Genomic DNA, 15,799 nt, shown 5'->3' on the forward strand with positions numbered 1-15,799 from the left:
ATGAAAACTCTCTATACGTGGTATTATAATTCAATAACAACATAAGAAAACGGGCCTAGGCAGGGAAAAGCTTCTGATGCTTCCTACTCTATATATAGGGCGCACAGATTAAAACTGTTGTGTTATTACTTATGTATCTGTATGACTGTGTTGTGTAGGCTACAAGGGCGGCATGGTGGTTAGCGCCAGTACAGCTAGAAGGTCCCCGGTTTCAATCCCTGGCTGGCTGCGGCCTCTCATTGTGGAGTTTGCATGTGTTCCTCATGCTTTCATGGGTTTCTTCCGCACACTCCTGTTTCCTCTCACAGTCCAAAAACATGCATGTTGGGCTAATTGGTGACTCTGAATTTGACTGTAGGTGTGAATGTGAGTGTGAATGGTTGTCTGTGTGTGTGTGTGTCTCTCTGTCCAGGTTGTACCCTGCCTCTCACGCAGTGACAGCTGGTTCAGGTTTCAGCACCGCACAGCCCTGACAGAACAAATGGTTACAGATGATGGATGGATGAGTGCAATTCAAGCGCTCACAATTAGTATTCTTCATAGAGTCACCGCATTTCCACTCTGTAGTTGCAAGTAACAAAAAATGGATGTTAGATGTTGTCGTCTTAATTCTGACTTCATTAATATAGATCGAGCAGCGTACTACTTTTATAGGAGGATACAGCTGTCGGTTTCTCTCGCGTTTAGCGAAGCCACTCAATATAACGCTAAAAACACACACCCACACACACTGGCTTAAACATAGTCTCACCGCCTCTCTCTCTCTTCCTCCTCTCTCTCTCTCTCTCTCTCTCTCTCTCTCTCTCTCTCTCTCTCTCTCTCTTGCATGAAGTCATTGCCGTGCAGCCACTCAGTGCTGGGCTGAAGCTGGAGGCTAGTTCAGGTTCACAGGATCTCCGGAGCGGCGGAGACTCCTCGGCACGGTCCGCTCTCACTCATAGCTGCAGCAGCCCCTGGGTACAGCCTGCTCCAGTGAGCCCGCATGGAGATACAACCAACCCGTTGAAAATGCACCTCTAACGGCTCCGTCTTTTGTGTAGCCTGAGGGGAGGAAAGTCTGCAAGATCACTTTTCGTGCCCCGCTGAGGTGAGACGAGCGCTAAAGGATTTTCCTCCGCTTCTTTTTCGGCCAGCTTGCCTCCTATTTTTGCGTCCACCTCTTGCAGTCTACAGCTCGGTTTTTTTTTTTTTTTTTTTTTTCTTTAACTTTTCCTTGGGAGGAAAAGCGCTGCTGTTTCACCGAGTCTACCTGCACCCATGAATTCAGACAAAAATGTGTACCTCGGCAGAGACAAAGGCATCATGCGAAAAAGAGCTTTGCTCCTTAGGAAAGGTTGCAGCTTCGAGATCACCAGGTAGGTCCTCTTCTTTGTGAGATGGGAGGCAGTACCGTTTTTTTTTTCTTTTCTTTTTTTTTGTCTGGGACAAGAAGGGCGATCAAAATGGCCACATTATCCCACAGAAACTGCGCTCTCGTGGCCAAAAGTGGCACGTTTCGCTAGAAATGTTAGTGTGCTGAGAGTAATGCTTCTAATTTGTTTTTTTTCACATGTGGTTTAAGCCAGCTTATCATGTGTGTGTGTGAGTGTGAGAGTGTGTGCGCGCCCAGAGATGGAGGGATGCCCCAAACCATAATGCATCCAAAAGGACTGTAGTCGTAAAACCCTCTCCGATTTCCACCAGTGTGGCTAAAAATACAGGTTGATTCCATTTGTTCACCGTATCGTTTTCATCTTAACGCGTTTTGGCTCTTATCGGTCTGCGGTGGGATGCGTTACGCACGGATACATTTCGTCCGCACCGGACTGTTGACAGAGCTTCTTAGTGACAGGACTGTCAAACGTCATTTTATGGCCGACATCAGGTGTTCATTGGGTAGTTGAGCAATAACAGTGTCCCTAGATCTGTCCAATCCTGCGCCATGGGGGGGGGGGGGGGGGGGGGGGGGGGGTATGTTGGTTAAAATACAGAGGGATCAAAGGTGCCAAATCACCTGCTGGGGTCTTACACCGCAGAAACACAGCTGGACACATGAGTTCAGACACATGCTAAGGCCAAAGACTTATGATGCGAGGGGACCTTGGTAACAGATAAGCCACATAATGTGCAGCTGTAATGACTTCTCTGCATGGTGCAACTGGCTTTTGGCTACAACTTCCTGGAGGTTCCTGATGTAGCTTGTGGCTTCTTGTGATTGCTTCCAGCCGGATGACACCAAGCTATGTGGGTGTCCTAGCCTGTCCTTCTGCCTGTGTGGTCAGGGTCATCAATCGGAAATTAATTTGCCATAGATTGAGCGGTCAAAGCATCCACAATACATCCTAGCTAAGAATTTCTCGTCACAGACTTGTTTGTTCTGTATTTTGTATCTAAACTGCTGATTCTCAATCAATCTGACTACAAAAAATGTTTTTTGTTATTACAAATGTATATCCTTTCTAGTTATAGATGTCATGTTAGGGTGGGTTGCTAAGAGTAGGTTTGTTGCACTTTTAATGCTAAGTTAAGCTATACTGTACTGGGTAAAAGCAGCCCTGCACTGTTCACACCGCCACATTCACCTAAAGCTGTTGAGTTGAAAAGTGCCCTATGTGTTATCCTGAAGCACGTGGTGATATCAATAAATATCTTGTTTCTTTTGCCCTACGGCCCAATTTACTTGTCATGTAAGATAAGAGAAAAACTTGAAACGTGCAGTGAAAAACGACTTCAAATGACCAATGTAGTAATCGTCTGTCAGGTGACTAATCTTTATCGTTACTGTGGTTTCTGGAGGTTATTGTTGTGTTCAGATAACCCCCATCAGTCCGACCTCCACTCCAATTTCCTGCTATTTCAGACCTGCCGAGTTGTGCAGATTTAGTGCAAATCTACTCATGTGTGTCGCTTCATCGCTCTGATAACTCAGTATGTGTGTGATGGTGAGACTTTGTGTTTGAGATGTCTCCATCCAGGCTGCCAGGTCTCACTTTCCAAATCAAGGCATGTACTGTATTTGGGGCACACAGTGCATGTGGGGGCGAGATTTGGCTAGGTTTGTGCCAAGCACTTACTTTTAAATTACACTTCCCTCCTAATTAGCTTGATTTATCCTGCGTAGTCAAGGAGCTTGTCCCCTTTCTGTTTGCTGTGGGTGCAGAGTCACATTGTAACCCTTCCTGGCAGACTGTCCCTCAGACACTAGCAGTTTAACAGACAATCAATCAGAGCCTGAAGGGCTGCTGCATGGGGAAATAGATTCTCCACTATACTGAGGCAGTATGAAAGACACTCAAGTAAAGGACTGCCCCTCAGCAGCCTGTGTCTGTTTCACTGTGCTGCAGAGATGCATGACTTTACATTTGGGCAGCTTCACAGGATGCACACAGTATGTGTACATAACAACATATACTCACACATGCTGTCTGGCTGTGTGTTTCCACACTTCGTAAAAATGTCAAGTTTATCTAGATACTGATCTCTTTGTTGTTTCCTCCAGGCTGTAGTCATAGTCCCAGTATGATAAATCTATAAAATGTCAGAAAAAAGTAAAACGTACTTAACGCAGTTTCCCGAAGCCCAAGGTGACATCTTCAAATGTCTTGTTTCTACTGCAAATCCAAGAGCTTAGACCAACGAAAGAGGCAAAACCTCACAACTGACACACTAAGAATTTGTTGTAAAAGTAACATGGCTGTATGACATGATTAATCACCTGTTAGAATAGTGGCTGATTGATCAGTTTCAGATTTTGCTTCACCTCTGCAACTTTCCAGCAAAAGCAAAAAGGAATCTAAATACAAGGTTATTTAAAACGTAGGGAAAATGTAAAAGTGTAAATCTGTCATAAGCTGTTGTAATCTCCAGGAGATAATCTGCTTTGAGAAAAACACATCACATCAAATTATTATTCCTGACTGTGTTCTGGACACCGTTTCATCGTGACTAAGCCTTATCTAACAAAGTCACTGGACTGCCAGTTGGCAGATATTCCCACTGACAGCAGGTAGCTGGAGAGTTGCAGGTGAAAGCAGAAAAGTTGAACTGACTACTGGAACCAATTATTTGGTCCTTTTCCTCTGCTGTGCTGCATGGTTGCAGGTGGTTGGCAGTTTCCGGTGGCTCCATGCTTGTTGGTGGTTTATTGGCGCACACATATATGTGGATGCATGCGTGTGTGCATCCATTACACAGAAGTAAGCGATGATAAACCAGAGTATCTGGCAAAGAAAACTGGGCCAAACCTTACAGCGCATCAGCAAGCACACACAACTATTGTTGATTCTTTCCCCTCAAGGTTTCTCTCATGCTTGACAGAGGGAGAGTCTGGATGTCCTCCAGAAACAATAAATCCTAACCTATTTAGCGTCTGTTCCCATTATTTTCCATAACAATTGTGTCATGACTCTTTGTCAACTCCCCGCGTTCCTGTGCTCTTGGCTCTGGCCCATTTCAACACACTTCCAGTCAACCCGGGTTGATTTTCTGTGAACGACATGAGGCCACATGGTGACACTTGGAGTTGTCCACATAGCACTGACTTGCTCATCTCTGTCAGCAGCATGCTTTCTATGAATCCACTGGCAACATCAGCAGATTCTAATGCGGTGGAAAGTAACCTCATAGCTTGGAATCTTTTGGTCCCTCTTGCTAATCCATAAGTGAATATTTGTAGTTCATTTAAGGAAAGGCATGCGCTGACAGGCAGCAGCCTGGGTATGTTTGTGAAGCGTCAGGCTAAAACAGGACACTGTGTGATTAGTGTATGGCACTATGGTCTGTGTTGAAATGCAAAATGAAACAATGTTAAGATAAGAGCAACGCTTACAACACAGGGAGGAAAGATTAGGTGTGACTGCCTGGATTAGTTGGCTTTGAAATGTGTGCTGCTCATTAATCAATGCACTCAGTTTGCCAGCTTCATCCAGCCCCTCCTTGCATTTTCCATCCACGCATGTCTCCACTAAACAAAAAGCTTCTCACAAAGCAGCGATAACTTCACCCTGCAAATGCAGCCACATTAACGGAGCAAAAAATAGCTCCTTGGCAGAATGCAGCCTCTAAAACTCTGACATACTCTTTATCCCCTCGCCTTCTCATCCTTTCTTCTCCCTGGAACCTTTCACTTCAGAGCTTTTTTGCGTGTGTTTGCTTTGAAATGCTATCAGTGTCTTCATTAACCTGTCCCGCACAATGTTTAGTGACTAAAGTTGCCAGGGAGGTGTGGCGTACTGCAGCTTGCTGCTTATCAAACTAGCACAAAACAGGATTTACGTTTAGCTGATGTGAACCATGCTGTCTTCGCTTGCTTTATAAGCAAACATCCGAAGAACGTTTAAAAAGAAAAGAAAAAAGAGAAGGAAATATGTATTAGGGGTTGTCCTCTTTTGGTTTCCTGGTGAAGCTGTTACAGTAACTTCAAAGCCATATGTGAATGAAGAACATATGCTTCTAACGTCAGACATGTTTCCTATGTTTTTAGGTCTATGAATGCACTAACAGACCATGTACAGGGACATACTGACAGAGTTAAGTGGTTGGGATAGGCTGGGCTGCAGGGGTCTCCGTCTGTGTATCTGTACCCAGCTGGGGACATGCAGTGATAGACTAAATGTCATTTTCCCTGACTGAATGCGCTTGTCTGCTTCAAATATTACGAGCATTACTTAGCTCTCGCACACCTTAGATACAAATCATAAGTATCTATCTGTGTTTGCACTAGATTACTCAACAATATTTTGGTTTCAGTATGAGAATCTTTTTTTAACGTGGGACTGGTGCTTTGTCAAGATGGCAAATTTCAAGATTTTTTGCAGATGTTTTGAATATTCAGACAATTGTCTGAAATGACAAATTGATTAACTGTGATAGAGCAGTAATCCACCAATTCAAGGGTTTTTGGTATGATGCCTTACTCCTGGTGTCACATACTGATGTCTCCTTAAGCAAGACGCTGAAGCACAAGTTTCAAGTCCTCTGGCGGTTTAGGACCCATCCATAGCGGCTGCACCATCGGTGTGTGTGTTTGAATAAGTGAATGACAAGTGGTGTAAAGTGCTTCGGGCGGAGATCAGTAATGAGTAATGAAAGCGATTGGTAGTTGCAGCCCTAGAGTCAATATAGACAGTTTTTATATGATTTCTTATAAAAGACTATATGCAACATTTTTTCATATATTCAAGGTTAGTCAACAAGACTGTAAAACTGGTTTAAGTATTGACTGATTCATAAAAAAGTGACCATATTAATTCATTTAATCGACCAATCTTTCATCACTTTAAAGATGCCGTTACCAGGAATCATGATTGGAGGCATTGTGTTGTTGCCATATTGTATCACTTGTATAAACTCCGTAGAAATTTGTGGTGGGAAATTGAAATGGTGTGCAAAGGGCCGGTTCTGCGCTGCTCAGCCGTACTGTCAGTCCCGCAGTGAGGTCTGATAAACACCGGACTCTAATCACTCCCATATGTGGCTGCATAGCTCAGCACAACCCATCACAGTTTAGCCATGCGCACAGCACAGTGCACCAGGCTCATTTGGACAAGAAAAAAAAAAAAATAGACTCAAATTACTGGAAGAAAAAATACAAAAAACCTCTCTTGATTACAGCCCTATGTAAACTTTTGCTCTTTGAGTGGAGCATCTGCTTCCATTTAGGGCTTTAAGACACATACCTACACATTAAAATGCACGATGCACTACTCAGGGAGAGATTGGAAGCTGGAATAACATTTCCTATTCCCCATTATAGTTGACTGGAATAAACCCAGTGTAGTGTAATTAAAGCTAGATATCGGTTGAGATGTGGGCTGGCTAGGCACAGCCACAACCACATGCATACAAGAGTGATATTCTGGGGAGTGTTTTCTTTTGTACAAACTTCCTTTTTTAAACCACGATCACTGTAAATGATGACACAACGTGAAAGTGATTGTGTTTTGAGGAGTCAGAGGATAAAGCAGAGTGTGAAGATCAAAGGCCGTCTGCAAACTGTGCAGACGGCCCTGTTTGTGTGTACATACCGAGCTGCTTTTACATCAGCCCACTGCCCCCGCTGTAACCCTTAAAGAGCGGTGCAGGGGAGACATAGGAGGAAATGGAGCCTGCGAAGGGTTAGTGTTGTACATTTTTACCCTGCGGTTTTAGGGAGGCCAGCCAAACCTTTTCTTGGTTGGAGAATGAGCAACAGAAACAAACGGTGAAAGAATGGCAGAGGGGCTTTAGAAGAGCAGTTTGAAAAGACCTTGTAGAAAGAAGGGTTTGTTTTTAGCAGGGCTTGTAGAGATGTGGCTGCTGAAGTGTGGACATTCTTTTAAAACCACTAAAGGGAGTTTCCCTCTCTTGTAAGAGTTATTGTGAACACATTTACAGTTTTTTTTGCCTTTGTTCACAAAGACACAGGTGCACACACAAATTTCAATTAAATTCGTTTGTCACACATAATATCTTAATAATGTTATAATATTCATCACCTCCAACTCACAGAATTGTTTTTTTACTTGCTATAGGATATAACATCTAGCTTCTGGAGGACAAATGAGGAAATGTTGTTCTAAGGGTGGAAACACCATTTGTGCCACAGCATTAGCATCAATGTGACTGTGTTAAACCTTTAAACCAAGAAAAACAGACTTAGAAGGGATCTGTGAGGCTGTTTGTAGCACAGAGGTGAGTTGAATGTGTGGCTTTACAATTTAAAACACCATCACAACGTGCATTGGAATATCTTCTTAAAAAAGTTGCCGCATTAGGCATTTTAGATCACAACAATCAAAAAATGGTCTGCAAAATCCTGATGGACAAAAAAATATAACACATCAGGGTAAATAGTGAGCCATGGGCCCAAACAAATCAAAGGCAACATACTGTGCTGTACAGGCATGTTTTCCTACTGTGCCCTCAAAATTCTGGACTTCCAATGACTAACGCTGAAGTACAACGGCAACCCTGGTCAATGTTTTTGCTATCTGTTATCATTAATGGGCTATAATGGAAATTGCATGGTCTAAAGGGGTGAGAGAACCTGGTCAAGTGGTTTAAGGTTTAATAAAAGCTTAAGGGCAGTAGCAGCATACTATTTATGAAGAATGGACCCTTCAGTTAGCTTTTACAGGGACATGTGTGGGATTCACCAGTCCAGGGCCAACACAAAAACCATGCACTCCTGGTCCCGATTTAATTAGATTTCTTAGACCTAGATTGATCCATATTTGTCATTTATGACTGTATGAGCAGCATTTTCGAAGTGAAGACTGGAATAGGGTTGAGATAAAGAACAGGATAGAATATCATGTAGTCATACACTTAAAATGTATTTATTAAACGTTTTATGTACATCTGCACTACAAATATTACATTAGTTGTTCAATGTTCACAATTTTATGCAATTATGAGCATTCTAATTTAATAATTGTAATGCATCATACGTCATGAGTTCTTTCCCATTCAACAGTGTGTTAAATGTTAGAGCCACAAGAGGGCAGACTGTCCCTGTATGATATGAACATATGGCTGCATGGCCGGTGGATGTCAAAGAGCACTTGCGTCTTTTCATAGTTGGAGCATTTGACGTGTCACAAAACTAATGTGTTGCAGAAAAACATCTGTGTTACATCAAAGAGTTTAATGTGTGTGTGAAATGTTATATAAATATGTCTGGTTTATTCATACACGTAATTAAGGGAGGATGGGCTTAAGGAAGCAGGGACATTTATGTGAACAGGTGGACTTTCAAATAACAAGCTAACTGTGTTTCTATGTGCTATGTAAAATGTGATTTTGCTACTAACGCACCCCATCATTTATACTATATACACCAAAAAATATAATATGACAAGCGCGCGCGCACACACACACACACACACACACACACACACACACACACACACAGTAAATAGGCATACCACTCATGTAGCTAAAGGACAAAGGGCAGAGAGTTGTCCGGGGTCAGTCTGATCGTTACAAACAAAAGGTTAGTCCACCTGATCACATTTAATGAGAGTACCATCATCAATTGCTGTAGCCTGACACAATGACATTTCACTGAGGCCACGTGGTGACCTGATGGCATTTGGGACACACTGGAAACCAAGAGGCCAAGGTTTGAATCCAGATCAACTCTGTATGTGTGTGTGTAGGTGTGCATGTGCAACTTACTCCTTATTTGCTCTGTGTTTAGAGGTTTTCATTTCATTTCTAGAAGCGATCAGTGGTAGATAAAGCAATTGTACAACATGTCTAATGTCAAACAGCCCGAGGTGAGTTTTATCCAACCAACAGCCTAAAACCCAAATATATATTGTGTAACTGTATATTTGATAAATCGTCTATTTATATAACACTTTCATCCAAAGTGCCTTACAATGTTGCTTCTCACCTGGTCACACACACTCACACACCGATGACAGGAGCTGCCATCCAAGTTGCTCACATGACCCCCCAGAAGCAACTTCAGTGCAGTGTTTTGCGAAAATTACTAAAGAAAGGCATGAAATCTTCACATCCTACGTATTAGTGGATGAGTGTTTGGCACTTTTAGTTGAAAAATGACAACTAATGGGTAAGAAGTGCTAATGTTTACAGCTCTACCTTATGACCGATTTTATGTAAAGTCCAAATCTGAAAAAGAGACTATGAGGGGCAGAGATGTATGAGAACAAAGTTTTCAGTATTTTCTTGTAAAACTAAGTAAACATACCTATTAACCGGCATCATTTAAACTGCCTTGAACTAAACATTGCAGTGCTTCTCTTGTTCCACTGTGCACTGCAGGTGATTATACAATGGTTGGATCATTCCATAATCAAATGAACCTGTCTATCACTAATTTCCTCCTGCTGGTTACATATTATCCAATGACAAAACCTAATCACAAACACATGACATCATAGCAGGTCTACTGATTTGCATTTTGCCACAGGATATGTGTGGCGGTTAAAACCATTCAGTGTTGACACTTGTACACAGTGTTGACACTAGTAGTGTCATACACTACTATAAGTGTGCATCAAACTTGCAGTTTGGATTATTTGTGTGCTTATTTCGTTTCACACATTTCTGTTCCGAAAATTGATCACGTGTGACCTAGTGTCAGCAACTGCACATCCTATCACGTTCTATATACACACACACACAGAGTAAGAGAATGTTTGTTTATCCCACACGTGGGAAAGGTGCTGCGGTCAGATGTAGCTTAATCTGTGAGACTAGAGGGCCGGAGTGGCAGCTGTCCAGAGAAGAGGCAGCGTAGCTCCATGGGATTAGAACACTATTGAGTTGAGAGCTCCTCATCTGCATCGTGCAGCTTCACGGGTTCCAGTTTGTTGAGAATAACCCGCGAGTGCTCGTGCATACACACTTTTTGCATTTTGTGTACCTGTGCTCCAATATCACTGCTGGCATGGACGAACAGATTGTAAACCCACACACTATAAAGCTTACACCTACATTCAGATCCTGATCTTTGAAGTTGCATTTGGCTGGGGATCACAGAGCCTGGGATAGTCCAAGAGAAGTCTCTCACATATACATGGACAGGAGTTGAAGGGTTGATGCTTATTGAGGATTATGTCTCCTATTGCTGAACTCCTCAATACATTTAAAGATTTGTTTTAACCGCTTGATGACACAGAAATGCATAAAATGAGGAACCATACTGCAGTTTACGTAGTTAATGACATGGAAAAAGTAACATTCAGCCTGACGACCAGTTCTTAAGTGATCAACATAAAATTAAACAATCAATCACCGTTTGCTTGTTCCCAGCATCTCACAAGTTTGTATAGCAGTCTTCAAAAGCAAGACAATGCAACAAGGCAAAATGCTTCACCAAGTGCATGAGATGAGAATTGAATACAGTAAGTAGTCCCAAATTTAATTTGATTAATTAATTGCAGTGCCCTGATTTAAAAGAACTGGCAGTTGTTCATCATTGTGAAATAAAATTAAGAAGCTCTTCTGGATTTGATTTCTACCACATTATACTCAGCCAACCCTCTTAAAACACTGCTCCATGGTGCTACTAGGGATTAAATGGTCCTAATATTACTATAACTCCTATAAATTTATGATGTTGCACCACTTTATACAACAAGCTCACATACACTTTATTTGTTGCTAGGTCTTCCTTGCCAAAGTTTTAGTGGTTTCATGGATAAACCAAGCATTCTGGAGACTATTTGCAGTCTTTTTGAATTTTCCAGTCAGTTTGATTTTTATCAGCTTACAGTTATGGTTCAGTAGGTGGCCTTTCACCTTCCAGTTGTTTGGAGGACAGGTGACATGTAGAAGCTGTAGTGAGTGTGACAGAAGCAGACGTCTTCTGAGAGAAGAGGACAGGCCAGATTGGTGGGCATCAAAACAGAGAACTCTGATATGGGAGACAACAGTTTCAATTTGAAGTGACATTAAAAGTGTGTATTTTAAGCCAGTGGTCTTTGGGCCTAAACCTAAAAAGATTTTAAAAAAAAAAAAAAAAGTTAATTTTGTAGCAACGAAAAAAGTCAGGCGCACAATACCACATTAAAAGAATCTACTGAACCTATTAGAAGCTGAAATGTCACTTACTGAGCCATAATTATGGGCTGATTAGAAGTCGGAATAGACCATTGATTGTCAGTGAAGGGTCTCAGTGATCCATGTTTGGTTATCTGGAGGTTCAGTCATGTCAGCTGGACTTGTTTCATCTTGACTGACAATGTTTTGCTACTCATCCATGTAGCAGCTCAAGTCTGAGGTAAAGTAGGCAAGTGGAGCCAGTTGAATCCTCCAGGTTAGGCCTTTGTTCCACACCTGGCCTGAATCGGCTCGGGCAGCTAGGAAAGGTATTTTTTTGTAATCATTAAAGTAGTTATTTCCTTTAAAAAATTTTTTACTTGTACTTTATCATAAATATCTCCTAGACTTCTTACCCTTATGTGATAATTAATTAGTGGTTAACATTCACATTTTATGTCATCTTAGGTTTTCAAGAATCAAGAAAGTAGCCTGCACATTAAAAAACAAGGAAAATCGATATGATCTGCGTTCGTAATGTCATTTTACTTTGTAGCAGAACAGTGAAGATGTAGGAAAACATCAGAAAAGACACAGACAGACTGGATTATATTCATTCCCGGAGCAGACTGTTGTCATATTACACAAGCTTCTTCTCTTATATCAGCTTTGTTATGTATTCAGGTTAGTGGCTTCTAGGTCACATCAACAGGCTGCTCTTTGAACAGGAATTCTTCCTCATTTGAACTTTCCTTGTTACTCAAAGGCTTCACAAGCAATCGTTAATAAAATCAGAAGCCCTTATGCAAAGACCAGAATGTGTAAATGGAGGGTGTTTATGCAACACGTATGAATGTCCCTGTTTGTGTCCCTGTTTCTGTGACTGATTGGCCTCAGGGCTCTTATTAGAGGTGGGGGTGTTCAGGTATCTCGGGTCTGTTGTTTGTAACTTGATGCCGACGTGAGACAACTGGGGCTTTATTTTAGTGGTCTCCTTTGAAAACGTTTTCTTTTTCTTCAGGCTTTAGCAGATTACAGCTGTATTTCAACATGAGCTATTTTTAAAGGTAGACACATTCATAAAGAGAGAGGGAGCTGGCAATGTGTATGTGCCTGTGTGTGTGTGTAACTTCTGGTGTTTTCCTGTGGTGTGGCATGCCACAGAGGGGGGTTTCTACTGATTAAAAATTGATGTGCAGCTGAGTGCCTTGTAGCCTGAGCCGAGCATTCTTCCACTCTCGTGTGGTGTGTGTGTGTGTGTGTATGTGCGTATGCTGAGCGTGAGAGACAAGCTGTGGCTATTGTGAGGGTATCAGATTTGCCTCCGCTCATATGTCACCTGCTATTGTGTGTGTCTGTGTGTGTCTCTGTGTGTGTGTGTGTTTCTACAGAATCAAGTGAAAGAATCCTTGTCGTGTTTTCCCAATTCCTCCGATTTCCTTATGTATTTTCCATATGTGCTTTTTCCTTTTTTTCCCTATCTGAGAGCTCAAATCCTTAAATATGTTACGTTGCTATTTCTACAAATCCCCAAGAATTTAGCTGCAGAACATGGTTAAATACAATGAATGTGGGTGTGACTGATGTTTCTGGATGCTAATTCTCCAAAATGCCAAATAAACACAATTTAGATTCTGTAATTGGAGTTTGCACATAAGATGTCAAACAGGAAGTAAAGCAACCCTGGGGTCTAACTGTCCACAACCAGGGAGCTACTCCAATGTGTCTCCTCATCAAAACATCTCAGTTTCAGGCTTTAATGTGTCAAAAAGAAAAGACAAAACAACATTTCATATTTAAATTTTCTAAATTTTATTTTTTCTATCATTAATATACAGTATGGGATTTATCTGGGTTTTCAAACAATGAGGAAGTGATACTAATGTCAACAAAATATTGGCTTAGTGTGTGTGTCCCAGGATTGTTGGTTTGATCCCCGGCTCCTCCTCCTCGTACATGTCAAAGTGTCCTTGAGCAAGGCACTGAACCCTAACTTAGTTGCTACCCAGGAGTGTAGGCCATCTTCATACATCTATCAGCTCCTACATTTGTGTGTGTGTGTGTGTGTGTGTGTGTGATTATGAGTGCCTTTTGGTAACAATAAGGTAGAAAAGTGCTGAACCACAGGAGTAAACGTGTTGTAGCATGTCATCACCCAGTTCTTTTAATAAAAATGACAGTGCTGTGACAAACACCTACGTGCATGTGTACAGATAGATGCTGTGTGTCCTGGTCCACATAGTCGTAAATAAGAGATTGACAGAGGCACTGTAAAAAGGTAAACCTCAGCGGAAAAAGCTGAGAGATCAAGAGTTAGAGAGAAGAGGATGGAGGCTGTGGCCTCATCACGGCCGTGGCCGGTTCTTCAGTGGGCTTGTGGGTAGACAAACAGCAGAGATTGATTGGTGAAGATCTGAGGGGCCAAGCAAACAAAAGGATAAGTTATTTCTGTAACGAATGGAAAAAGCAAATTGGGGTTGCCAGGTTTGAGTGGAAATCAGTTCATTAACAATGTGGTAAAACTTACAGCCACAGTCCTGATGAATTAAAACATCTTTGTAAACTGTTTACTAAGATGTACAACTTCGGATATTTTATTAGAAAGTGGAATGTCGTAATAGTTTTGGATGATTTACACGTATTTCATATGAGCCTTCTCAACATTTTCTCAAACTGTCAATACCAAATGTGTTCTTATTAAAGGCTCATAGCTGGTGTGTTTTGCATTACTTATTGATTTAGTCTAATATTGGAGATATTTATTAAACCTTATAAGCCCACTATAGACTGAAAAGCACATGCGGTAACATTGCGATTTGTTTATTCATTCAGCTGGTATATTTCACCTTAACATAACAAACTGACACTGGAGAATGCATAACTGTATTCTGTGCTTTTTCTTCTCAAGACTTACAATATATGATATTGAGAGCAGGAAAATCTTAAGTGCATGTTTATCTTTTCTCTCCCCGGATGATCTGATGCGAACCTCAGCCTCCGTGCTGCACCCTTGCATCAGTGTGCGCCCCAGGATACTGTAAGTGTAGGGAAGCTTCGCATAATTGACGGTGATGTAACTGCAACTCAAAGGAAAAACGACAAGTATAATCTGTTCTGAATGGTGCCTTTTGCTCTGCGTAGCCTCAAGCAAAAAAGTGTGGTGACTTGAAACGTACCACTGATGCGTGCGTGTTGTGTATGTGTGTGAGAGAGAGAGAGAGCGAGAGGGAGGGAGGGAGATCACACAGTAAGCACACAGGACCTATGGCAGAGACGTTTCGCTTCATCATCATCATCATGCTGTGAGTAGTTACGCGCAAAGCCAAGAGCCAGAAGGAGTCCGGCCACCAACCGGGTTTGGATCAGCTGTTGTCAGAGTTTGCGCCGCAGTGATGCTCCTGCGCTCTCAGCGAGGGGAGAAATAGGCAGAGGGAGAAATACGCCGGTTTGCTGTTGTCGCCTTGTCCGTTGGACTGACATCGAATGGGGACATGAACAGCGTGGATCCAGCGTCCAGCAAACTGTTGACTTTCAATCATCGGTAAAAACCGGATCCTACTCTTACCTGTATTTGTGTGTTCACGCCGCCTCTAATCGGCTAAACGCATTTCGCTGTCGTCGCCCGGTTGTATCACTGCAGCACTTGCAAATTGATCAAACCCGAAATCACCTGTGTACAAAGCGTTTGTTGGTGCGTAAAGTGCCTCGTTACTGCCCTAGGTCGGCTAATAATGTTCACCGACTCGATGGGTCGCGTTATGAGGCTGTGTAGTTGTGTTTAAAGTGCATAATTTATTGATGTTTTCCAATTTACGCTGGGTTGGCCGGCAAACTTGAGCGCCGCTGAATCCACAAGTCTCCAGTGTGGAAGTATTGGCGCTCTTCAAAAGACTGCTTATACTGCTTTTGCTGCCACTCTTCTAAAACTGTAAACCAAATCGCTTCGCCCTTTCCTGTTAAATGAGCCGTCTTTATTTCTGCGGGGACAGACGTTACTGTATGCAAAATTATGAATTATTGACGACACGCCTTTCAGTTCAAGGTGGAGGTGCGTGCAGCTCTGGCAGTATGTGACAGAGCCAGAATAACGTGTGTGGCCACAATAAAGGCAAACATCTGGCTTAAACTGTGCAGTGACTTCAGATTTAGTCCAAGGCTGCTCTGTAGTAGCTCAGTTCCAGCCTCTCACTGTGGATGGATCTGAAAATGCCACCTATGCAGCAGCTCTTTACCAGCTTGCAGAGCTTAGGGCTGCAGAGACACTTACACACAAAGATCATGCAGTGAACATTCAGACTTTCTTTTCCCGTTGCAACAGTTGTGC

The 15,799-nt window shown here is 42.2% G+C and overlaps 1 protein-coding gene across 6 annotated transcripts in view; it reads left to right on the forward strand.

Moving 5' to 3' along the window:
- The first annotated feature begins 814 nt into the window (after nucleotides 1-814).
- The window catches only part of garnl3 (GTPase activating Rap/RanGAP domain like 3), a 65,789-nt gene continuing 50,804 nt past the window's right edge, over nucleotides 815-15,799 (forward strand). For 2 of the 6 annotated variants that reach the window (XM_067483597.1, XM_067483600.1), the window contains exon 1: nucleotides 816-1,355. In XM_067483597.1, the coding sequence (XP_067339698.1) occupies nucleotides 1,258-1,355 (98 nt within the window). In that variant the 5' untranslated portion in view covers nucleotides 816-1,257. Of the gene's footprint in view, nucleotides 1,356-14,696; nucleotides 15,017-15,799 lie in introns of those variants that run through there. The other 4 variants (XM_067483599.1, XM_067483595.1, XM_067483594.1 and 1 more) reach the window with 4 other exon arrangements.

Source organism: Channa argus, chromosome 18 (assembly GCF_033026475.1).
Source record: "Channa argus isolate prfri chromosome 18, Channa argus male v1.0, whole genome shotgun sequence".
Lineage (NCBI taxonomy): Eukaryota > Metazoa > Chordata > Actinopteri > Anabantiformes > Channidae > Channa > Channa argus.